The sequence below is a fragment of the Atractosteus spatula genome, chromosome 3 (assembly GCF_055471065.1).
Source record: "Atractosteus spatula isolate fAtrSpa1 chromosome 3, fAtrSpa1.hap1, whole genome shotgun sequence".
NCBI lineage: Eukaryota > Metazoa > Chordata > Actinopteri > Semionotiformes > Lepisosteidae > Atractosteus > Atractosteus spatula.
The window spans coordinates 9,377,996-9,402,158 of NC_142708.1; the positions used below are offsets into that span (position 1 = coordinate 9,377,996).

The window sequence follows — 24,163 nt, forward strand, 5'->3', positions numbered from 1 at the left end:
TTGGGAGAGTCTACACTGTTGGCGGGTGCACAGCAATCAGGCTATATTTATCAATTTCCGTACAGCTCCCTCAGCTCCTTAATAAAGAATCTTTCTCCCATGTCTCCAGCATGGGAGTGTGGGAAGCAGGAGATAAAAAAGTAAACAAAATGATGAAAGGTATTTCATCTGTCTCGAGCTGTTTTCGGCTGCCAGGTAATTTTCTTAGAGAAAGAAATGTTTTCCAGAATTTCTTTTTTTCTTAATCTACTTCTGTTTTTGTACTTTTATTTATATCTACGTTCGGCAATGCACTTTTCTGATATACGCTTGGGGTGCCCAGTCTGTAGGTTTAGTAGTACTTGTAGCTGCATTTATTACCTGTAGTCCTGAAATGTTTATAGGTAAGTCCTTAATGCAGTGTATAGTAGTACTTTACCCATATGCTCTATGTGTACCTCCATCCATTTTCCAACTCCTTTATCCAATTCTGGGTCACGGGGGATCTGGAGCCTATACCAGCCAGCAACGGGCACAAGGCAGGACACACTGGCCAGAACCAGTCAATTACAGAGCAAACACACAGACACAAATACACACACACTCACACCTGGGCCAATTTTCCCCGAAGACAATTAACCTGCTGTACCAGCATGTCTTATACTGTGGAAGGAAACTGCAGCGCTCAGTGAAAACCCACATGAACACGGTGAGAACATACAAACTCCGTGCAGATAGCAGCCCAGGAATGAATAATAATGACACTCCACTCAAAGCACTTTACAGGTAATGGGGACTCCCCTCCACCACCCCCAGTGTGCAGCCCCACCTGGATGATGTGATGGCAGCCATAGCGCGCCAGAGCGCTCACCACACATCAGCTCTCAGTGGGGAGGAGAGCAGAGTAATGAAGCCAATTCACAGATGGGGATTATTAGGAGGCCATGATTGGTAAAGGCCAATGAAAAATTTGGCCAGGACAACAGGGTTACACCACTACTCTTTTCAAGGAGCGCTCACAAAATTTTTAATGACCACAGAGAGTCAGAACCTCAGTTTTACATCTCACCCAAAGGATGGCGCCTTTTACAGTATGTCATCCCCGTCACTGTACTGGGGCATTAGGACCCACACAGACTGCAGGGGCCCCTGCTGGCCCCACTAACACCTCTTCTAGCAGCAACCTTTTAGTTTTTCCTAGGAGGTCTCCCATCCAGGTACTGACCAGCATCACTCCTGCTGAGCTCCAGTGGAGCTGTCAGTTGTGAATGATTCCCTTGGGAGTCTTCAGACAGGAAACATTCCTCAGTCCTTTCAGGAGTCTGTCCCAATCCCTGCAGCTTTTAATGACTCTCAAAACATGCAAACACATTCCTTTCCCAAAGGCTTCAATTATTTATGATGTGATTATACCCACTTCACCCTCACATAAAGTTTCTTGGCATTTTAATCTGGACAACATTGGTTTTTAGTTTTTAGATCTTTTCATGGCAGGCTTCTTGCTTCTGCTTTCCAGAAATTCACATAATTTGTCAAATAACATTATTACTGTATATAGAATATATTTTACATATGGTAAAATTGGAGGGATATAGAGCAGGAACCGTGGATTAATTTTCAATATTGGTACACTGGTTTCCTCAGAAAACATGCCTATCTGTGCAATTTGTAGCACACCTTCACACCTCCCTCTTCATAGGCAATCCATCTCAACCCTTCTTCTTTCATGCGTTTTGAGGAGTTTCTAGAGTCACAGACCTATCCACAAGCATTGCAAGTGTTTCACATTAACATGGAGACAGAAGAAGACTTATGCTTGTTTTCTTCTTATTTCTAAGCGTTTATTGAGAAATGTATGAAATGTTTACTTGCCATTTCCAAGTACTTTAGTAGGTAAATTCATCCAGTAGTAAAGTTTGAGTTTCTTGTAGAGTTTGGTTTCATTGTTTCACTGAATTTTCAATATCTGTACACTGGTTTCCTCAGAAAACATGCCTATCTGTGCAATTTGTAGCACACCTTCACACCTCCCTCTTCATAGGCAATCCATCTCAACCCTTCTTCTTTCATGCGTTTTGAGGAGCTTCTAGAGTCACAGACCTATCCACAAACATTGCAAGTGTTTCACATTAACATGGAGACGGAAGAAGACTTATGCTTGTTTTCTTCTTATTTCTAAGCGTTTATTGAGAAATGTATGAAATGTTTACTTGCCATTTCCAAGTACTTTAGTAGGTAAATTCATCCAGTAGTAAAGTTTGAGTTTCTTGTAGAGTTTGGTTTCATTGTTTCACTGAATCGTTCATAAGCAAACATGTACAGTAACTCTATGTAATTGCGATTCTTACGCACTGGGTTATAATCCTCTGAAGCTGAAAAAGTTGAAAATACAGCAAGTCTTCAATTTTCCCTTTCAACATTAATATTGCCTCATGCCACGAGTAATCTATTGCTTTAAAAAGACTGTTCTGTTACATGAGCCCTGCCACGTACTAGCTGAATGGCAAAAAAGACAACTATGAGAACTGTGGTGTACGGGAGAAGTAATGTTTATTTCTGTCTTTTCATAAAACATCAGCTTTTTTAAAGGTAGGAGTGGGGAGCTGTATCAGCCTGCAAGCTGCAAAGGAACAAGTAGAGATTACGTGCACAGTGGAAAGTACAAAGTACAATATTTTGTTTGTGGAGTCTTCTTAATATTTAGTAAGGTGGGGCGGGGAAGACAAAAGAAAGAGAAAGTGAGACTGGGTAGGCAGAAAGTCAGAATGGAATCTGAGTGACAAACATCGTGCCAGAATTCACTACTCCGTCCCTAATCAACACCTACAGTACATGTCGCTCTGTGTAATCACAGGATCCTTCTTCCGGTGCCCAGCTGGAACGTTCTACATTGCTTTTCAGTCTGTACCTCTGTTAGAATGTTCTAGTGAGTTACGCAAATGCTCTGAGCTTTCACGATTTAGACTGTTGCACTACACCTGTAAGGATTTCCTTTTATTATTATCATTGCTGCTGTTGTTGTTGTTGTTTGTTGTTTGTTTGCTTAATTGTTTTTTGGGACGTGAAAAAAAAAAGAAGCTGTGTAACTAGCCCTCAGGCTTAAGGGGAATCTTGTTTCAGAATCTTTGCGTTAGACTGTTTTAGGACATTAAGCCCAATTTCAGTGATTTAGTGCAATGCACCAATGCTGTTGTGTGGCTTTGCATCCAGAGGAAACTGTCACACTATAGGCCTAAGTGCTCGATAGCATTCTATGTCTTTTTTCATGTCTTCGGAGCCACCCATGTGTGGTACAGTCCGGCAGTGGCAGGGAATAACCCTAATCCACCTGAGGCTTTTGGTCTTGCATAAGTGATCACGAGGTTCCAGGGAACACACTTAAACCAGCAGCACAGGGCCTGTGAGCAGGGGAGCTGCACAACCTGCTGAAGCACAGCTGCCCAGGCCAAGAGCACGGCCACGGACACACAACAACACAAGCACACTCTCAAGAGGGCAGCTGCAGACTGGCTTAGCTGCAGCCGTAGCACTGACCTTCCTTACCAACATGCCTGATGTGCTGAGTTCCTCCTGGCTCTCTCCTGTGCGGTCTGGACACTGGAGAAAAGGGGCTGAGTTGTAGGAAGTAGACTGCACAGTGAAATGCTAAGGAACTGAAGGTAAACAGAGCAGACCAGGGGACTTGCTTATAGAAAGAAAGAGAATAACAAGGTAAGTCTCTTTTTTCTACCCTAATCTGCCGGAGGGACAGAAATGAATTGGGTCAAGTTGATTCCTAATCCTAATGCTAAGCCAGTGAAAGCAAGATAGCTGATGAACATGTACTCCTTGAAAAAATTGTCAAGGAATGGATTCCTTGTGTTGCTGGCCGGAACTGGTGGCATTTTTCAGTCGCACTGAAAATCTAAAACTGTATTTTACTGATTGATATATACTGATAACCCAAAGGTCAATGGAAAACACACATGCTGCAATGCACATTTAGTAAGTTATATATATTGAAACGTAAGAAATTAAAAATATTTCATTACAAATCCTGCTTATGTCCCAAAATCCAAATGAATAAGGAGTGTATCACAGTTCAGTGTCTATATTTTGTTTAAATATTATGGAGGGGGGAAAACACTGGTACGTACTTCATGGTGAACATCAACACCAGCGTTATGGTATTTACTTAGTATGAAGTATTTATTTCGTATGAAATATTTAGTATATAGTATTTCTTTACTATGAAGGTTTTGTGGGGAAGCTGGTTGCATGTTTACTGAAAGCTCAAGTCCAGGTAGTCATGCACGATCAGGCAAGTTCAGTTTTAGCATATTAAGTTAATATAATTTGTTGGGATGGGGGGAAAAACGAAATCCTACAGGAACAAGACAGGAGATTGTAGAGTGCAATAGATTTCCTGCAGTACTTATTGTAGCCATACAGTATGTGATTTTAAATACATATTTTAAAAATGTAATGGAAGGTCTTTTTTTTTAAACTTGATAACACTGCTTACTCACTACAGAAAACCAATCGAATCTGTTATGAAGCTGTTTGGATAAAGATGAGATTCTTGGATTGATACATTAACTTAGAGATGATTGCTGTTTTAGGGTTCTGCTCAAAATAGTCCATTATACTAGCAATCAAATGAGTAGAGGAAGGCTGCTTCCATTTTTGACCTTTCCTGTGCCCTTGACTGAAAGGACCACGAGGTTTAGTAAACCAGGCTCCATCAGTTAGCAGGAATGTTCAAAGTGCAAAGGACCATGAAGAGATTTCTTCACCATCGATTCCACCCCTCCTTTAACGTGTTCATTTCAACAGTCATTTTTATACTTTGACAGAACACAGAAGAAAGAGGTCAACCAACGAGATGTTTTAATGCCAGAAAGGAGCACATTGTGGTATACAGTATGTCATGATTAATGCACTCACCACAACCCTGGAGAGCTTTCTGTGATATCTCTCAGACTTCATTGATGCCGCTAAGAACGGAGTTGAACCTCAGCTCCCTTAAACTTTTCTTTACTTAATTGATGCGAAGTGACCTTCAAAGGCAGACATACAGTACTTAAACCCTTACAACAAGACATGTCTGATTAAGAAAGCGCAACAGCGCCTGTACTTCCTAAGACAGTTGAAGAAGGCTAAGATATCTATTCTTTTACTTCGGCTGCTGATGGAGATAGTTTTTCTTGAAACAGAATTCATGTTTCATTGAGAATATAAAAACAATCAAGTTTGTGATGATTCCATGGTGGAGCTGAACTGTACTGTGCCCTGAGCAACCGTAAACAGTTGTGTTACTTAACAAGGCAGGACAGTTGATTTTGGCTTCAAGTGATTTTGATTCAGAAAGCAAGCAGGGGGTAAGTACTGTATGTGCAAAGTAGATAAGAAAGGCTGTGCTGGGACAGGCACTAGAGGATTGACATTTGCTGTGGGGTGAGTTAGTCACAGCTTAGACTAATGAGGCCAATCAGAAAGGTCAGGATCAAATACACCTAGATAAGATTCCGGTAGCCTTTCGCACTGTGAGGAAGGTAAGATTCTGAAGCTATTACCATCCGCCTGACTGCTGGGTTATTTACTGTCTCAAAGGGAAGAGTTAAGGCCATGGGATGTGGGATCTCATCCTCAGACGATTACAGGTTGAAGAAGTCTGAAAGAGGTAATGTTGCGGTTATTGCTGCTTCTTTCTGATCTTACAAGGGATCTATTTTCCTTTTATCAATTCCATTTGTCTCCTCAAATACGTCATCTAATAGAGGTTTCTGATAGCACCCCATAGCAATGGGAGGTCTTGGCTGTGCATCTTACATGATGTATTTATTTGCTTAGCAGATACCCTTATTCTGATGATTACTGTATAAACAATATTATACTGTATATAGTATGGATACAATATAAACGATAGATCAGCTTGCTTTTTTCACACTCAGAAAAATAGTATTTTCTAATACTTTATCATTTTTAATATTTTGTTTATAATAATTGGAACCATATGAGAACTTTTTACGAACAATATTGTCCTGTAATAGGCCATATACTGTATGCTGGTAATATATTGTCATGAGCTCAAACTAAACATATGTTCCTATTTTGATGCACACTGCAGCAAGTATGTCAATCCCAGGTACAATCCAACATTATTTTTATTTTTATGTAGCAGAAATTAAAGCAACGAATTTCTGACAGTAGCGTTGCTGAATTATCTGAAGCTGCATAGTTTTATGCTTTAGGAGTAGAGCTCTGTAAAATTGCATTTTATGCAAAGCACACAGTGCCTTGATGTGAAACACAGCAAAGTTTAAAAAACGTCTCTTTGCTGATCAGCTCATTCTATCTGTTGTCCATTTCTGCATCCTTACGTGCAGCTGCTACAGGTAAGCTGCACCTTTTTCTCTTTGCTGTGAAGACGGATCAGTGCCATTCCACTGTGTCTGCTTATTCAGACATGTACAGAGGGAGCCAACTCTCGGAGGACCACACACCAGCAGGTTTTATAGGTCATCCTTTAATAAGGAGTTTTGTAACACTTGTTTTATCCACGTAATGTGCGATTTTGGCTATTCTATGCCTTCAACGTAAAGGCACATAAATATACAGCATGTTAAATGAAAATACAGACACTCGGTACTTCTCAATGACCACAGCTGACGCCCGTAATGAAATCAATTCATTTAATGGAGTTTGTGATGAAAGTTCGGGAGAGATGACAACGACCAAGTTCAATCAGACTCAGGCTGTTAGTCCCAATGCCATTTCCTCTCCTAAAACATGGTAAATACTGGATGTGACCCCCTTCTCTCCCTCGCATAATTCTTCTTGCATCCCTCTTCCACCCCATCTCCACCTCTGTAGCTGCCCCTTGGTCAGTCTGCAAGTGGGTCCAGGCCTCCTTGTCCTCTGGACAAGAGGTCAGCCCTCAGCCAAGCGGGTTAAGCCAAATTTTCAGTAAACACTTCACAATCCTTTCAGGACACTTTATTCTTAGGTGTTGTTATTACTAGTGAACCAAATAGATCAAAACTCGCATGCTCCATGTTTTTACAATTCTGTGGTTTAAGGGAGGGTTGCTGGTTTGTGGTTCTCCTGGACCAGGACTTCCCACTATTATACAAGGACGATGAATTAAAGCTAATGGAGCCTTTTTCATTTGTGTTGTCATGATATTTTTTTTTTTGCCGGAGCTAGTTATGTAGGTTTGTTCCTTAGCTCTTTCTCAAAAAGAAATTAAGCAATTGCTTATATTCCCAATTCTTATTTTTTGTAAATTCCTGTCACATGGGTTCTATGTTTATTTAATGTCTTCCAACTGCTCAGTTGCCTCCTTAAAATTTAAAACAGAGCCCAGTGTTCCCCCAGGTGAGAAAGGCTTGTTTTCGGATGCGTTTCTGCTTTGGAATTGAATGTTGGCTAAAGTTAAAACACTCTGAACCTTACAACAAGGCAGACTACATAATTGTGTGACCTGGTAGTCATGATCTCAGCAGCACTTTAGGGTTTTAAAAAAATAGGATGTGCATGATTATATAATATCATTTATAGTCCTGAAAGAAATACCTCAACAAGTGGAAAGCAGTCCTGAGATCTATATAATATGAAATACAATATGAAAGATTTCTATTAATTTAATAACTGTTTATTGTCAATGCCCGAGTGACCTAAGTGTAAAGGTGCTTGTCTGAGCGCAGATTACTGTCTTTGTGGTACGAGCCTGAGTCTGGTCACTAGCTGACTATGACTGGGATTCTCTAGAGGCAGCACACAATTGACTGAGTGCTGCCATAGGATAGGGTGTTATTCATTGGGTGGGGCTCTTTCACTTCTCAGACATGTGTCTACCCCAGGGGTCTCCCAGCCATCTGCTGTACTGTCGGTGAGTGAGGGACGTGCCCCTGGGACAGGGCTGTGGTGTCTGTGATGTGTTAAAAGACGAGTGCTTGGTGTTGGGTGGGTCAGAGAAGTCTGCCTGCACTTCCTCTTTCTCCCGTGTGCGGTCACAGGGTTCATAGCTGTAAGTTGAGACCTGAAAAAAAGATATGACTGCTGAGAATTAAAGCAATAATTATTGCTTCTTAATACTGTATATATACTGTATAGATATAACATTAGTACAACTATTTTTATTTGAGGAAAATATCTGTAATCAAACAATGCAATGTTCCAAAATTTTGTGACAAATGTCCGGCTCAGTAAACTGGGCCAGGAGTAACAGACAGACAATCTTCATTGTTTGACTTAGTATCTTTAACATGTTCATCACTTGCAGACAAAGCAGAGTCTCATGACTTGCTGGAGGTCTTTGCGGACTGTTTGTGTGCTGTTTTCCTCAGCAATGAAAGCTGCTGTACTGATCCAGCGATGGTATCGCCAGTACGTTGCTCGCATGGAGGTGAGGCGGAGGTGCACCTGGACCATCTTTCAGTCCATAGAGTACGCAGGGGAACAGGACCAGATCAAGGTTTGGGCAGCACAAAGACCTTGGGCAGTTATCTGGGTTTCTCAACACATATCAAGTCAGGAATAGAGACTCTTTTCTTCTAATCAGAGTTGACAAGAGACCAGGAATAGAGGTTTTAAAAAAATAATTTAATAGCTAAAGCTGGATGTGGGGGGTGGGGTGAATAACTGAATGTCTATTTTCCTTGGGAATTTTCAATATACAGTATGGTGCTCTATTTCCATACTTTTATCCTAAGACTGTAGAAAGCTAACTGTTGTGAAGTGACAGTCGGTGGACAGTTGTCAGGATGGGTCTGTGGCTGGAATCCTTATACCCAGGTTTACAAAACAAAAGTCAAAAGGAATGTTTGTTGAGTGTCCTTTAACAATTGAAAAGTTAAATCACATTGCTCTGTATTAAAAAAAATGAAACCTTCAGTTGAGCCATATCATGCAAAGGCAATATTGACTTGGGGACACTTTATAGTATACAAGACTGCCCTTTCACATTTTTTCTGTCTTCCATAGCTGTACAACTTCTTTGGATACCTTATGGACCACTTTACACCTGCTAGCAGTAGTGAAAGTAAGGCACTGTTCATACATTTAACCCGTTTTCCTTAACAGAAACCCCCTCGTGACGCTTACTTTGACAGATTATCATTGTGTTTTGTTTGCAGTTTTGGTTTTCTTTCAGCTTGCTTTCTGATGTGTTTGTCTTGCCATGTTTTACCAAGTCTGCATCATGTCTTGCCGTGATTATACCATCAGTGCCAGAAAACATGTCTGGGGGGAGGTGGGGTTGATGTCTCTCCAAAACTCCTTCTTGAGAAGAAATTGACCTTTCTTTGTCAGGGAATCTCATATCACATATTTTCACTGAGGACGAGGTTTGCCGAGAAGCCGAATGGGAGAGAATGCTTGAATACGAGACCATCGAATTGCCAGAAACTTACACTGGACCCCACCTGTCTTTCCCTCTCGCTGTTACTCAAGCAACTGCCTTAGTGGAAGCCTTCAGACGAAAGCAAGTAGGTACCTCCCTTCCTCCTGGTTCCGTAAGACTCAGACACACGTCTGTTTGACCTTAGGTATAAACCTCCATTAGGAGGAGAAAATAAATTTGTCCTGAGTTATGGAGATTTTATTTTAGACAGATACTGTAAATAGCAGGCACTGCAGGAACATTATGGAGTAATGCAAAGCAGATACCAGCTGCATCTACTTGGGCTCTTATTTAATGCTGTTTTGCTTTGTTCTCAGTGTGTCACCTCCCTCTCTCTCAATTCATTCCGTTTTAGAATGGAATAAATTCCATTATTATGTACTTTGCCTATTATTTTAATTAATAGTTAATAATTTGGATTATTAAAGACTTGCAGGGCGTAATACTACAGTATATAGGTTGGTAAGTGCTATAGATTTCTTTTGAGGGTGAGTGTGACTAGCACACTATTGCTTGAGATGTTTAGAAACATCAAACACAGTTTTAAAATAGTTTGCATTTCAGTGTTTTAGGCTATGAACAGTGGGCTAAGCAAAGGTTTTTAGCACCAATAGCACCAAGAACTGAAATATGGTGCTTTTTTGAGGTCTTCTAATCCCAGCTGTCAATTACTCCTAGTAGCAGCTCCATGCTCGCTATGTTCTGCAGCTTCTTCATGAAACATGGAGACACCTCAAACTACTGCCAAACATCAACAGAGTCTCGACCTGCTACTGTAAGGAGATAACTATCTGTGGTGAGAACTCATCTATGTATGTTTTCAATTGGGCTGAACAGACTGTGGATTCTTTCTCTATTCCTCCAGCCAAGAAACGACGGCAGTCATTGTGTTTTAGGACAACTGGGGTGAAAATGATTTGGTGGTCACCATGGCACCCAGACTTTCATTACAAACTCCATTACATTACCACAATTAGGGAAAGTGTTATTTTTCTATCATTAAGTTTGCTATTACTTATGACAATATTTACTTCTGCACCTGCTATCATAGTACTTGTTGTACTATTAAAGTACTTCCTGTACATTTTTGACGTTTATTTTCTTGTTGCTAGGAGACCTACATGGGAATCTGGAGGATTTACTGTTGATATTTTACAAGGTAGGAGCAACTTTTCACCACTCCTGTGCTTGATTTCTATAAACTGTTAATACCCAATGAGTATGCGGAAACCAAGGCCCGTGGGAGTAAACATATGAGTGTTTTCTCTTCTTCCGGCTGTCCACAGAATGGGTTTCCTTCTGTGGAAAAGTCCTATGTCTTCAATGGGGACTATGTGGACCGAGGCAAGAACTCCATTGAGATTTTGCTGATTTTGTTTGCATTCCTGCTGGTGTATCCCAATGCTGTTCACCTGAACAGAGGAAATCATGAAGACTACATTGTCAACTTGAGGTACGTTCATACTGTATATTGACAAACATATTTCAAATCCTCATGTAAAATGGTGAAAAATATATGGTAATAATTTCCCCAATTTTCTTCCAGATATGGATTCACAAAGGAAGTAATGCAGAAATACAAGGTAGGCATGGACTCAGTGTTTTTTTACAGTAGTTTTTTCCGTATAAGGTACAAATTTCAGTACAGCTCCCAGCTTTACAGATCATGGCAAATGTGAAAAGAAACTTGAAGCAGGACCTTAAATATGTTTAGCTAGACACTTTAGACATTCACAATGAGAATAACTGATTTTAAAAAACGAAAAGAAACAATATTTTTCACATTTTAGTAGTAAAGTCCCTAATACTTTTTTTTGTCACATTGTTTCCTTTTATTTGCATATATTTCTCTTTCCCTCCTCTTTTTTCATGACCTCTTCAAAGAAAGCTTTAAGGTGGTAGGCCTGAAAAAATCTTCTCATCAAAAAAAGCAAAAAAAATAAATAGCAACATGGATTTTTCCTAAGGAAATCCTTTTATTATAACGTTCAGCAAGGAAACCTTGCACTGGTATTGCGGTAGTCAAGTGTTCATCAATGCTAGTTGTTTCTGAGTTGCTCTCTCCTTTATTTGGCAGATATACTTAACTTTAATGATGCTGTGACTTTGCAAATCGCTCTTCATATTGTAGCACAGCATTGCAGATTTGTTTCTATAGTAAAACAGTATAATAAGGTAGCTTATTAAAAATATCACACACCAGATCTGCAAAAGCCAGAAATGTGTGAGACTCTTATTCAGTTCTGTACAATTCGTATACCCTAAAGAAAGCCTAATTCTGGTGCTAGTGGCCTATGGCCTATGGTCCCATTGACAGCAGTGGGAGAGAACTGCACAGGCAGAGGGGGATCTCTGAGCTGCAGTGCCAACAGAGCTGGCTGGTCTCAGCAGCTGCTGAAGCAAGAGCTTCAGTTCCCTGTGTGTAACAAGGACAGAAGCCTGAAAGCAGGGATGCCTCTTGGAATGCGTTGTGTGTGTGTGCAAGGGAACTGAAGAATTATACCTGCAAGTGGTTGACTGCTGGAGTATAATAAAAGATAAGATCACTTTATTGGCCATATATAATTTCTTGCATAAGGAATTTGTCTTTCCTTGCATTCCCCAGCTTGCTCACCATGAGACACACAGACAGGGAGAGAAGCTTGGGGTCAGAGCACAGGGTCAGCCATTGAACAGCACCCCTGGAGCAGCTGGGGTTAAGGCCGGCCAGCCACAGGATTTGAACTGGCAACCTTCCAGCCACAGGCGCAGATCCTTAGCCACAGAGCCACCGCACTGCCCTGTATACTGACATAAGCTACACTATTTACATTGTCATTCAAGCAAAATTGTGTTTGCAGACTAGGCTTAGTCAACTTTGTCATCTATAGTGTCTCCTTTAAATTAATAGTATTGTTAAAAAAAAGTTTACAGGATTAAAAAGGTTTAAAAGTAAAAAAAAAGGCTACTTCTAATTACAACAGACTTAAGGCTGAGAACTGCACCTGATCAAGGCTGAGCCAACAGAAAGGAAAAAAGCAGTCAGTCCTGTTGTGGCTATTTTTACACTTGATCTGGGTCACTCCTGCATGGATAACAAGATTAGTCGTCCTTACAACACAGTGACTGCTGGCTGTCAAGTCAACTCCACTCTCAGCATTGTTGTGGGTCACCAAGTAGTATGGACCAATTACAGCAGTGGGCAAAGGCAAATGCAAATCCCGCTGAAAGGAGATTATGGCAGAATGCTTTCTTTACTGTGCATGTGTTGTTGTTTTAGACATTAATTTACTGCTCATTAGAATGACTGGGAATGCTCATGTTACAATTAGGCACCTTAACACAAAGTCTATAAGATGAATCATTCCTTATTTATTCTTTACATTATCTGATTACTTACTTCCACGCTGCAAAGCAAGGAAAATGAGGTTTCTTTCTCTACAACAAAAGTATACAACTTTAGTGTAACAACACAATTAGAAGTGTAAGGTACTTTGCACAGAAAAAAACGGTGCGCCAACTTTCCTGACTTTTTTGTTCGATTCTGTGTGAAATCCCAACCACACCACCATTCCTTGCAGTTAAAGGAGGCTCAAAATGAGAGCTAGATATTGTCTTATTGTCACAAAATGCTATTTTCACAGCAGCCATTCAGATAGAAAGACCCTCAAAAAAATCCGAATGGAGAACAAGTGCAAACACTGCAAACACGTTTTCTGTTGCTCTTTTCTTCCTTACAAATGAGAAATAACTAAGCACCAACATTTATTTTATTATCAATTATATGGTCAGCACACATCCTTATCTACTGTAGTGTGTTTTACAAAATATACAATAATACATAAAGTATCAACAAAAACAAAATCCTTTAAAATAGAATAAGAAAAAAAAAGTATCAACAACATTGTAACATGAATAATTTTCCCACTTTGTTTCCTTCTGTGGAGCTTTCAGAATTACAGTGAAAGGAAATGTGTGACAATTTCTATTCTTTGGTAATACACTGTATACGGTATATTTCTTTGAGAGCAGGTTCATGGCAAGAAGATTCTCAAGCTGCTGCAGACAGTGTTTAGCTGGTTGCCCTTGGCCACTGTGATTGACCGAAAGGTCTTAGTTACTCATGGAGGGATCTCACACACCACTGACCTCAAGATAATTGCCAAAGTGGACAGACACAAGGTAAGCATCTCTTCATTTGCAAAAAATGGTATTGTCCTACAAGGTGCACCTCCAAGTGGAGCTTTTAAACACACATTCTGTCTCAGATGGATATATCTAACATACCAACTGAAATATCTTATTAACATCAGGGTGTCATTAGTTGAGTATAGTACATATGGTATATTAACTCATCCATTTTAGGCTACCTTGTAAGTGTCTTGCTTATCTAATTTTCTAAAACAATAAAAAAGTGATTATAACGGGCCAGCTTAACTGAACTTCCAAAACCATACAAGAATGAATTCCAGCATAATGATTTTAAAGCCCCAGTAGACTTTGCCACTTAACTATTGAAAGTAATTTCAAAGATGAAAATCTGTCAACAAACTACCAAAGGTGTGGAAAGTTAAAATATCTTTTTTTCTTGAAAAGAAAGGCTTGGAATTTTAGATGGTGTTTACCAGAGGTGGAAAAAACAAAAAGTTGCGCAGTTAATACAGCTCATAATTTGTGTATAATTATCTGTAAACTTTATTCATGCATATTCCATATATACATTTGAAATTATGTATATATCAAATTCTAATCATGACAAATTACAAAAAATATATATAGAGGAATAACATCTTAGTATTTTACTGTCTGGTGTTAACTCTCCTCACTGAGGAAATAACAGTCCTATCTATAAGGTCAGAACTGACAAAACTCCTCTCAGATATGAGGAATGAACCAGGGAGGCAGCTCCAAAGGTGAAGATGGGGTGGAAGGAGGAGGGCATGAAAAAATGCCTGCAAAAGGGGGCTCAAAAAGAAAGACATTTATCTGTAAGAGAGCAGAAATGTGAGATTACAATTTGACCTACTTTAAACATCTGTTAAAATCCTTTCAGGTCTTCTTTTTACGCCAACATCATATACCGTATATACTGTATGATATCCAAGAGCATGTTGAGGGAAACTATATACTGTAGATTACACCAAAAAAAATATTATCATCACATTAAGCACTGAATAGTAGAAGTCACAATTTAGGATCCAGTTGGAGGCATCTGTGTATTCTTAATGTTTAAATTAAGTTTATTACAGGTAATTCCTTCAGCTTTATATAATTATTGTTCAGGTTTAACAGATGGTACTTCTGGACTGTTTGGGTCTTAGAAGGTGTAGTGCTAGATATGCAAATAGGACTTCATTGTAATTACATGTTTTTGCAAGCATGTGTCCTTTGGTGGAATTTATATCTTTCACCAGTGTTTAATTTAAATAAGTCAAAATGAAGGCATAAAAAAACAATATCATTTTGTCCCAATAATAATAGCAGTAGTAATGGAGATTACTACTTTAATGTGTTAAAAATAATATTTTTAGGTGCAGACTATGCAAGTTTGCAGGCACATTTGTTCTTTTTGTACAACATAACTTGTTAAAACTTTTCAGATGTGTGTGTGTGAGCTCTTTACACAAACCATGAATTCCTTCCATAAATAGGGTTCTTGGCACAGAATTGTGGATTTTGCCATATGTGCAAAATCCAGTGAAACAAGGCAACAGGATGCGATCCCTGAGACTAGACAGCATTTCACCTTGTGAGAAAGAGCAGAGTTAAAGTCTTCTGTGATGTGAAAAATAAATGCCAGGCATCCAAAAGAGCAAAAGGTCTTTACATTGTACCTGCCCTCAAATGGACATTTTAGTTCACCGATGTAAAAAATTTTAGAGTTTTTTTGTGCAAAGTTTGTGATGAGAAAATGTTATCTTTTCCCACAGTACATTTCTGCATTGAGACCTCCCAAGGTGAAAAAGAGACGGAACGTCCCTGAACGGCCACTCGTTGAAGGAGATCCCCTGAGAGACGTTTCCAGGTCGAAGGAGATCATTAGTTCTGGCCCGAGAAGAAGCTCCCTATCTTTTGACTCATGCTACAGGCCTGCTTCTGAACCCAGGAGAAGATCCCTGCACAGCATCTCCCAGAAGGTGTGGCGCTCTGTGGAGGAGGAGCTGGAAAAGTGCCGCAGACAGGTGGGCTTCAGCGAGCTCTTCGACGACTCCAAGCACTCCCTGTCTCTGTCGGACTCCGACTCGGAGTCCTTCGAGCTCTGCGAGTCCGACGACATGGAATGGAAGCAGGTAAGGTCCCCCTGAAGTGTCTATTTTTCTAAGTCACCGTTTCCCTCAAATCAATAATTTGCTTACGTCAAATAGTTTTTTTATGGAGTTTGCAATGAAAAGGATAGGATAACAGCAACCAATTTCAGCCAGGATGAAAGACTAAGGATGTAAGACTGAGATGTCAGCTTGAGTGTTTGTGTCAATGTTGGTGATCCCTAAATGCAGAAACTGCTACGCCACCTAACAATTTAATGGGTGCTTGGACTCTTATTTCCTCATAAATGGGTCCGTTATATCTCTCAGATCAACCAGTGCTCCCACAGAACCAGACAAGACAGTTATCCTACATCATTTCCCATTTTATTGATTTCAGGCAGTAATATACCGTAAGGTCAAGCAGCCTGTGCATCTCCTGGTGTAAGAATGGGGAAAAACAACGTTCGGCTTTGTCCCTCCCTTCTCCGCAGATTGTAGATATCCTGTGGAGTGACCCCATGGCCCTCGAGGGCTGTGTCCTGAACAGCGTGCGGGGCGGCGGGTGTTACTTTGGCCCTGACGTCACAGAGGCGGTCTTGGCCAGACACAACCTGCAGCTGCTCATCCGCTCCCATGAGTGCAAGCAGGAGGGCTACGAGTTCTGCCACAGCCGCAAGGTACAGTAGGCCGGGGCTGAGCAGGGAACTCACCTGGGAGAGCAGCAGGCCTGGGGAAGGGAGTGACGTGACTCTGTAGTGTGGTGTTTAGTACCCAGTAAACATGCGCAGGCTGAAAAGGAACAAGTCAAGTTTTTTCCACCCTGAAAAGAGAAGAAAAGAAGCAAAAACGTGGAACAGACTTCACTTGTTCCTTTGTAAATGTTGAATGGATTAAGTACATAGCAGAGTTTGAAAGTGTGAGGCGCTGCTATGTTCGGTAATTGTGAGACGCGTTCTCCTTTAGAGTTCTTTGATAATGCTTTGACGAGATTATGTTAATGAGGCGACATTGTGTCCCACGATGGATGTGAATTATGGCTATGGATATTAATTCGCTCTTCTTCCAATCACAACACTAGAAGACTGTGAAGTCACAAGAGAGTAATTTCTCCTCTAGCACTGTGATGGGGCAAAAAGTCAATGAATACACATACTCATAATTACATTCCACCCTACAGCTAAAGATTTCTCCTTCTAATACTGTATATAATTGTACCATGGACACCTTTTAATGTTTGGGATGTTTTTAGGATCTTGCAGTCATTATCACTTATAGGACATTATTCTCTTTGGTTAACTCATAATGAGGAACAGACCTCTTAATTCTGCATCACATGGGTGCTAACTTTGATTTATATAAACACAACTCTGGATCTGGGTCCTGATTTCTAGAGTTGTTATAAAAAGGCCAGAGCTAATTAATATTCATGTTTCCCAACTGGATGGATTATTGTTAGAAATTTAACGACACTATTAAATTCCGATAATAGTGTCCTTCAATAGGTGTCTTTCTGCCAGCTTTGCTATCTGTTTCTGGTACGTTAGTTAAGTGACGGGTCACAGCTATAGGGTTTTCAGTTGTTTGTTGGTGATCTATGATGAGTTACAAGACCTTCTGGGAATTATCATATTACCGATTATTGTTGCCAAAGGTGTCATCTTAGACCAGGGACAGTTCTGGCTTATTCCATGCATCAGGAGCTTTTTTGTTAATCAGGCAAAGTTGAAGAGCTATAAGCCAGTGAAGTGGAGAGCCTTGGAAAACTGTTGGCAGGTGTAAATGAATCATGTATTTCATGCAGTCGATACCTCAAAAAGTACAGTAGTAAAAGTATAGTAATGTGATATTTCTTGGAATGACTTGGAATATCCATCATCGTAAATTCGCTGGGTGGCCTGGTGGCACAGTGGCCAATTCTGGGGCCCCGAGTTCAAATCTTGGGGTGTTGTCTGTGTGGAGTTTGTATGTTCTTCCCATGCTCACGTGTGTTTCCTCAAACAGTCCAAAGACATACTGGCAGGTTACTGAGCTTGTGGGAAGATGGACCCTGGTGTGAGTGTATTGTTGTGAGTGTCTGTGTCCTGTGACGGACTGGCCTCCTTTCCAGGGTGTATCCTGCCTTGTTCCTGGCTCCCCTGTGACCCTGTGTTGGATAAAGCAGTAAGAAAATGGATGGACATTCAAACATGATGTAGACCGAACATGCAAAGATGAAGCTTTTAGCTAAAACTTCATTACCCACTGTCAGTATAACACCATATTCAGCACTTTTCTGCTGCTGCAATTTCACAGGTCTTGACCATCTTTTCTGCCTCTAACTACTATGAGGTGGGAAGCAACAGAGGGGCTTATGTCAGACTGGGTCCTGATCTGACCCCACACATTGTTCAGTACCAAGCCAGCCGAACAACTCGCAAACTTACCATGAGGCAAAGGTAAGAATTGTTCATTATCACTAAACATGCCCTTAGGAAAACAAGCCACAGTTTCTCCTAAAGACTGTCAACGCTGTAGACTCTTGACTTTCCAAAACTGCCCTAAAACTGGAGAGAACTAACTAGTAAAGCCCTATGAGCTGTAGGGCTGTAGCAATGAAACAAAAGCCTTCTACCTCTAGTGGTTATAACCAGAAACTGCTGCTGGTTTACTGGTTTATCTGCTTGTTGTTTATAATGCTTATAATAGACTTTATTTTATATCGCAGCTTTGAAAGTGGCTTCTCAAAGCTCTTTACAGAGAGAGGAAAAAAATACAAAGTGAGAGGATTTAGCAGAATTAAAACAGTCACACTGAGGGTTACAGAAGGAAAGCACAGGGGCAGACACGGAAACCAGTTAAAAATCACAGAAAAGAACATTGTTGAAGAAGAAAGAAGAAGTGCTTGTTGGTTGTTGTTGGCTTAAAGCAGTGTTTGCAGTACTGGTTCAAACTTTCAGCCTGTGGATGGTGAAAGAATACAGGGTTTTATATGCTGTGTCTGGTGATATTGGCCCTTAGTTTAGGGATTGTAATGGTAATTAATTAATTGTAATTAATTAACTTTTGACTAAGGTTTAATTGACCACCAACCCAAGGACTTAAGTTTTCACAGCCCGTAGGATGACATGATTAAGCTGTGTGCAGACATATCTCCTGATTCCCTACAGAGTGAGCAGGATTGAGCGGTCCGCACTCCGGGCATTGAGAGAGCAGCTCTTCGCACACAAGTCAGACCTCCTGCATGCCTTCCAACAGCACGACAGGAGCAGCACAGGTACGACTCTGAGATCTATCAAGAGGGCGTATGAGCTCAAAGAAATACTGCAGAACCTGAAACAACAAATGTTCAAGTTTTCCCAATCTTTAAAGCAGAGAACCTTGATCAATTTTGCCTAATATAGGAACATTGCATGCAGCTTCACCACAATTAAATGAAGAACAGAGTGTTCAAGAACACAAAGCTTTTGGACCAACCACTCTTAAAAGCGTGAGAGTGGAAGACTTTTCTAGTTCTACAGCCAGAGCTTTTGGAAAATCAGACATTTTATTTAACTGCCGTTGAGTGAAGTTGTTCATTATTGTATACTTAAAAAAGTGATTACATTTTTAAAATATGGGTCTTAGGTTCTGATCAAATAGTTTGCTGTTTTGAATGCAAAAAGGGGGAAATAATCATTCTACAGATTCTGCAGATTTCATAATACTTTTACAACGGCTTGTAAGATAAACCTACCTGACGATTACACTACTGTAGATTAGATGCCAAAAAGTTCAACTGTACGACAACTCAGCAAACCTGTGGACCTGTGCTGCCATCTTGTGGCCGATTTCTAACATTGCAGCTGGGGACTAGACTGCCGAACAGCCCGAAAGCGGGGTTCAAATTCAACACCTGGAAAACAGGGATTGTAGTTCTGCCAGATCCACCTGCCTAAAATGAAAATGAAACACAACGGTGCAAATGTGTGAACGGTGGTTCGTAAATTTGGAGCCAGGGAAAGAGAACAGGGAGGGAAAGGAATACTATTGTGTGTCAAGAAGCTGGAGATGTGGCGAATCCCAGGCTGGGGTGTAGTAACAGGATCAGCCCATACAGCCCCTCTGGCAAACAATTGAAATGATCTTGCAGCCTTACCTGAAGTCAACATTAAATTGGAATATTTGAACCGGATTCAGGTGTAGGGTGAGGACTTTCAGGTAAACATATGCTTACATTAACCCTACCTTTCTGTTTTCACTGGGATTATATGTGTTCTCCCCCTAGCTTCAGAAGCAGGTTTTGTTGAGGGATTCATTAACAAGGCCTACGAAAAGACAGAATGCCAGACAAGGCCCCAATCAAAGTATAAAGCTAAGTGCACACCATTGCTTATACTGCCTAAATCAGTCCCGTTAATATGTAACTGTACTCTTACTGATGTGTAGGTTTTAAATAGGCAGCTCTAGGTAAAACAGCCGCCTGATGTGGTTTGAAACTAAAACCTCAAACCATATCATTCCTGATTGAATCACCAGACTCCAGCTGATCAGGTGGCTGAAGGCAGCGGGCCGCTCCTCACAGCTTTCTGGGGAACGGAGCTCAGAAGACAGGGCTGTCCTCTCGTCTAAACCCGCTGTTCGTACCGCAAAAGGGGGGTATTTGGAAATGAAATGAAGTTTGTGTGGACGAGTGTGTGTGTGTGGTGATTGAATCGATAGGCTGGCTCTGGAAGAGGTGAAAATAAGAAAAGGCCGTCACCCGTCGTTGTGTGCACTCACAGGACGCATCGCGCTTAACGACTGGGCGACGGCGGTGGAGTCCGTGCTGCGCCTGGGCTTGCCGTGGAGGGTCCTGCGCCCCCAGCTCGTCGCCAGCGCCCCCGGGGGTTTCCTGCACTACCACAGCTGGTTCCAGGAGCTCGCCATCGAGCAACCCGTCCGAGAGGTGCCCGGCGCCGTGAAGCAGGATGCTAAGAATAGCATAGACTCGGGCTTTTCGTAAAGACAGCTCCTTTTCACAGAGAACTGCAATTGCCCAGTGCCGGATTTCCCGTGAGGCACTGAAGGGCACAGTGCCTAGGGCCTACGAAGGAGGGAAACGCTAGTGACTAACGAAAAAACGAGCTGAAGCAACACGCTTGCGATCGACTCTAGGTGCTCCAGATCAATCATCACACGTTCTCTAGCGGCGGTTCCAGAAACGAGAATTATCGAAGTGATGGTCGCTCGACTCGCTTCATCAATCACGTGGTTTAGTATTAGAATAGGTCAAAGTACATCATGTCAATCGATGTCATTCGATTGGTGTTTACCCCTCTTTCTGCACATTTCGGAGTGAAAGTGCCTTGGGCCTACGAACACCAAAACCCTGCAATTGCCACACAAGTGAGAATGGCGATTGCAGGGCCGAGGGCATAATGTATGTGAGGGCACCAAATCAGATTCTCGGGGCTGAGTTGCCCTTTTATGACATTGGGCTCCTTTGATTTTTTTTTTTTTAAAAATGCGGCATTATCCTGGAATGCAAATTTTAGACATCCTCAATTGTTTAAAAAGATAAGTGACCCACAGTTGCCTCTTTTCTTTTTTGCTCTCCCCAGCACATACACCAGAGTCTGTTGGAGACTCTCTACAGGAACAGAGCCAATCTGGAGACCATTTTCCGCATTATTGACAGTGACAACTCAGGTGGGTTCAGAGGCGAGGATTAAAAAAAAAAAGTTCACCACCCTCAGAAACAAAAAAAAAAACAAACAAAAAGGAGGCGGTTTATTATTTTGTTTAGAGCGAAAACTGATGCAGGTCGTCCGCTCCCGCAGGCCTCATTTCATTCGAGGAGTTTCGGCAGACGTGGAAGCTGCTCAGCTCGCACTTGGAGATCGAGATCAGCGACCAGGCCATTTCAGACCTGGCGCTAAGCATCGACTTCAACAAGGACGGGAACATCGACATCAACGAATTCCTGGAGGCCTTCCGCCTTGTCGATCAGACCCACCACACCGAGCGGGAGGGCAGCCTCCTGCTGACAATGCCCGGCAGCCTGCTGTGACCCCCCCTGCCTTTCCAGAAGTGGATTTCACGAAGACCACTGTGACCCATTGACCTTCACGCTGGGCCAGTTTTCTTCCAGGGCTTCAGAACACCTTCCACTAGGGCTGTTGTGAGAAGGGAGAGGGGTGTCTGCAGGTGTGCTTTACCTTGGCACTAGTGCTTTACCCTGGCATTAGTGCTTTCACCCTGGCACTAGTGTTTTTTTTTACTTCTGTTGATTTTCCAGGGAACCGTCTGACCATATGCATAGGAGTTAATAGTTCACCAGCAGCAAAGAGAACATCAGGCACCCAGAAATAAATATCAACAAGGCAACACTCAATGCAACTTGGAACTTTGCATTACTGGTTTCAGATTTAATATCACTGGTGTGTTAAACCAACCACGCATTGTAGGTTTAAAAACTTTTTTTTGCGACTGCTAATTACAATTTTGTTATATTCAAAACACCTGGGCTAGGAATAATCACAGCGCTCTCAAGGGGCCAGCGTTGCGTAGTTCATGTTCCATGAAGCTATCAAATAATCACTTAGTGGAAAAAGAAGATTAATGCAGCATGTTAATATTCAACAGGTCAGCACAAATAATCGGTACAACTCTCTACTGGCCTTTTGCCTCCCAAGAGGAAATTAAACCCTGTACTCTTGACAAATTCTGTATGTTGCCTGTCCTACTATGGCACTGATCTCAGATGTGCGTGATGACAATGTCAATGTAAGTAAATTTACTTTCTGCCTTATCTTTCTTCATTACTGGATTTGTATCACAACTGCTTGTTTATGGGCCTACGAAAGCTAAACTAAACATTAACAGGAGCTACAATGTTAGTTACAGGCACCCATAGAAGAGAATTAGCGCTCAAGCATTTTTTAGAGCTACACTTATAGCTTTTGGAGACATTGTTGAGCAAAAAGTGTAAAAAAAAAACAGCACGGACTTGTAACGCCTGTTGCAATTTGATAGCAGCTACGTTCTGATAGTGACTTACTCAGCACTAAAGGCAGCCTTTCTCACTGCTCACAAAACATTGTGCAACGTTTTCTACTGTTGTATCTATTAGAAATTACACAACTTTTTAACTGTATAGGAGTGGCTGAGAGGATTTAATGGCTGGTGTCATTTTAATGTAACTCAGTGTGATGAGACAACACAGTTCTGCCTTTGTCTTGGTTTCAGACGGTAAGCTTTAATGAACTGTGCATTGACACTGTTGAAAAATATTGTGGATATCTCCGGATATGACCAGGAATGCAACTGCCACTATACAGTAATTAGGGCCTGGTCTAAAGGGGTTTTAATAAAGAATGCAGTTTTAATTCACCTTTTCTTCTTGGCTGCCAGTCCTTTTAAGCTTTTAAGAACTGCTCATATAGTGCCTTCCTATCTGGTTGAGAAACGACTCAATTTTAGCTGATGGTAAAAGCACGAGATAGTGCTTTTAGAAAGGATATTTGAGCCAAACTTTTACTGAACCTGATCAGGGGGCGGAGCAGTGGCTAAGGATCTGTACCTGTGACTGGAAGGTTGCCGGTTCAAATCCCGCAGCCGGCAGAGGAATCCTACTCCGTTGGGCCCCTGAGCAAGGCCCTGAACCCCAGGTGCTCCAGGGGCGCCGTACAAAGGCTGACTCTGCGCTCTGACCCCAAGCTTCTCTCCTTGTCTGTGTGTCTGTGTCTCATGGAGAAAAGCTGGGGTCTGCGAAAAGACGAATTCCTAATGCAAGACATTGTATAGGGCTAATAAAGAAACATTACATTACATCATATTTGGTCTACTTGGTTTTTCAAGCTTTTAAAATTTGCCAGCGAAAGTAGAACACAGCAGTCAGGCAGGAAGGAATGTGTTGCACGAGGCAAGCAGCAGGCAAGGCTACTGAATTGCCTCGGAAGATGTTCTGCAGTTTAGTTTGCCGAGAGTTCAAAGCAGGTGCTTCACTCCCGGAGCACGAAGAGCCAAGGGGCAGGTCTGGGGGGGGCTCCAGTATGAACTACACCCACATCCCTTTGTGTAAAGAAATGTTTTAAATTCTCCACCCGAAATGAATTCCCTGTCAAGTTTTCAATTGTGACTCCATGTCATGGACTCGCTACTAAGTGGGGAACTGTCCTCTGAGTCAACCCTATCCATACCCCCATTTTTTACATACCTGACATCAAAGCTGCTTTCAGTTTCCTTTGTTCTACACTGAAGAGATTTATCTCCATTAACTTTTCAGCACAGTAGTCAAAATGAGGGCTTTCTAGTGCATTGTGAAGCTACAACCCCCCTGGATTGATTTATTTTAGTGAGATGACATCCAGAAAGTAGTAAACACTTCACAATGTTACGTACGTCTAAAACAAATCCGTCTATTTTCAATTAAACAAATCACTTTAGAAACCCTATCTGAAACCAGTTCTAGCAGGAGTAAAACAAAAAGTACGATGCTTGTAATATTTATCCTCTTTCATTTACACACAGACAGGGCCACAACTCACCACAATTGCACCCTGGCTGGTGGAGTACTGCAGCAAAGCCAGACTGTAACATAAGAAGCTGAAGTAGTCTCATGTTGCAGAAAAAA

The 24,163-nt window shown here is 41.4% G+C and overlaps 1 protein-coding gene across 1 annotated transcript; it reads left to right on the top strand.

The window, feature by feature from the left end:
• Positions 1-3,646: 3,646 nt before the first annotated feature.
• Positions 3,647-23,309, top strand: ppef2b (protein phosphatase with EF-hand domain 2b). The gene is made up of 18 exons (XM_088910223.1): positions 3,647-3,690; positions 5,572-5,641; positions 7,824-7,852; positions 8,246-8,437; positions 8,947-9,004; positions 9,274-9,449; positions 10,046-10,160; positions 10,477-10,523; positions 10,651-10,817; positions 10,911-10,947; positions 13,376-13,525; positions 15,274-15,633; positions 16,083-16,268; positions 17,884-18,026; positions 18,738-18,844; positions 20,331-20,494; positions 21,150-21,237; positions 21,369-23,309. The coding sequence occupies exons 2-18, from the start codon at positions 5,587-5,589 to the stop codon at positions 21,596-21,598; spliced, it is 2,304 nt and encodes a 767-aa protein (XP_088766349.1). The 5' UTR covers positions 3,647-3,690; positions 5,572-5,586; the 3' UTR covers positions 21,599-23,309.
• Positions 23,310-24,163: the final 854 nt, after the last annotated feature.

Excerpts from the sequence above, each read along its gene's own strand:
- ppef2b (XM_088910223.1), top strand. The coding sequence starts at position 5,587 with ATGGGATGTGGGATCTCATCCTCAGACGATTACAGGTTGAAGAAGTCT. Across the intron at positions 16,269-17,883 it reads AGTTCTGCCACAGCCGCAAG|GTCTTGACCATCTTTTCTGC; the intron begins GTACAGTAGGCC and ends GCAATTTCACAG. Across the intron at positions 18,027-18,737 it reads AAACTTACCATGAGGCAAAG|AGTGAGCAGGATTGAGCGGT; the intron begins GTAAGAATTGTT and ends GATTCCCTACAG.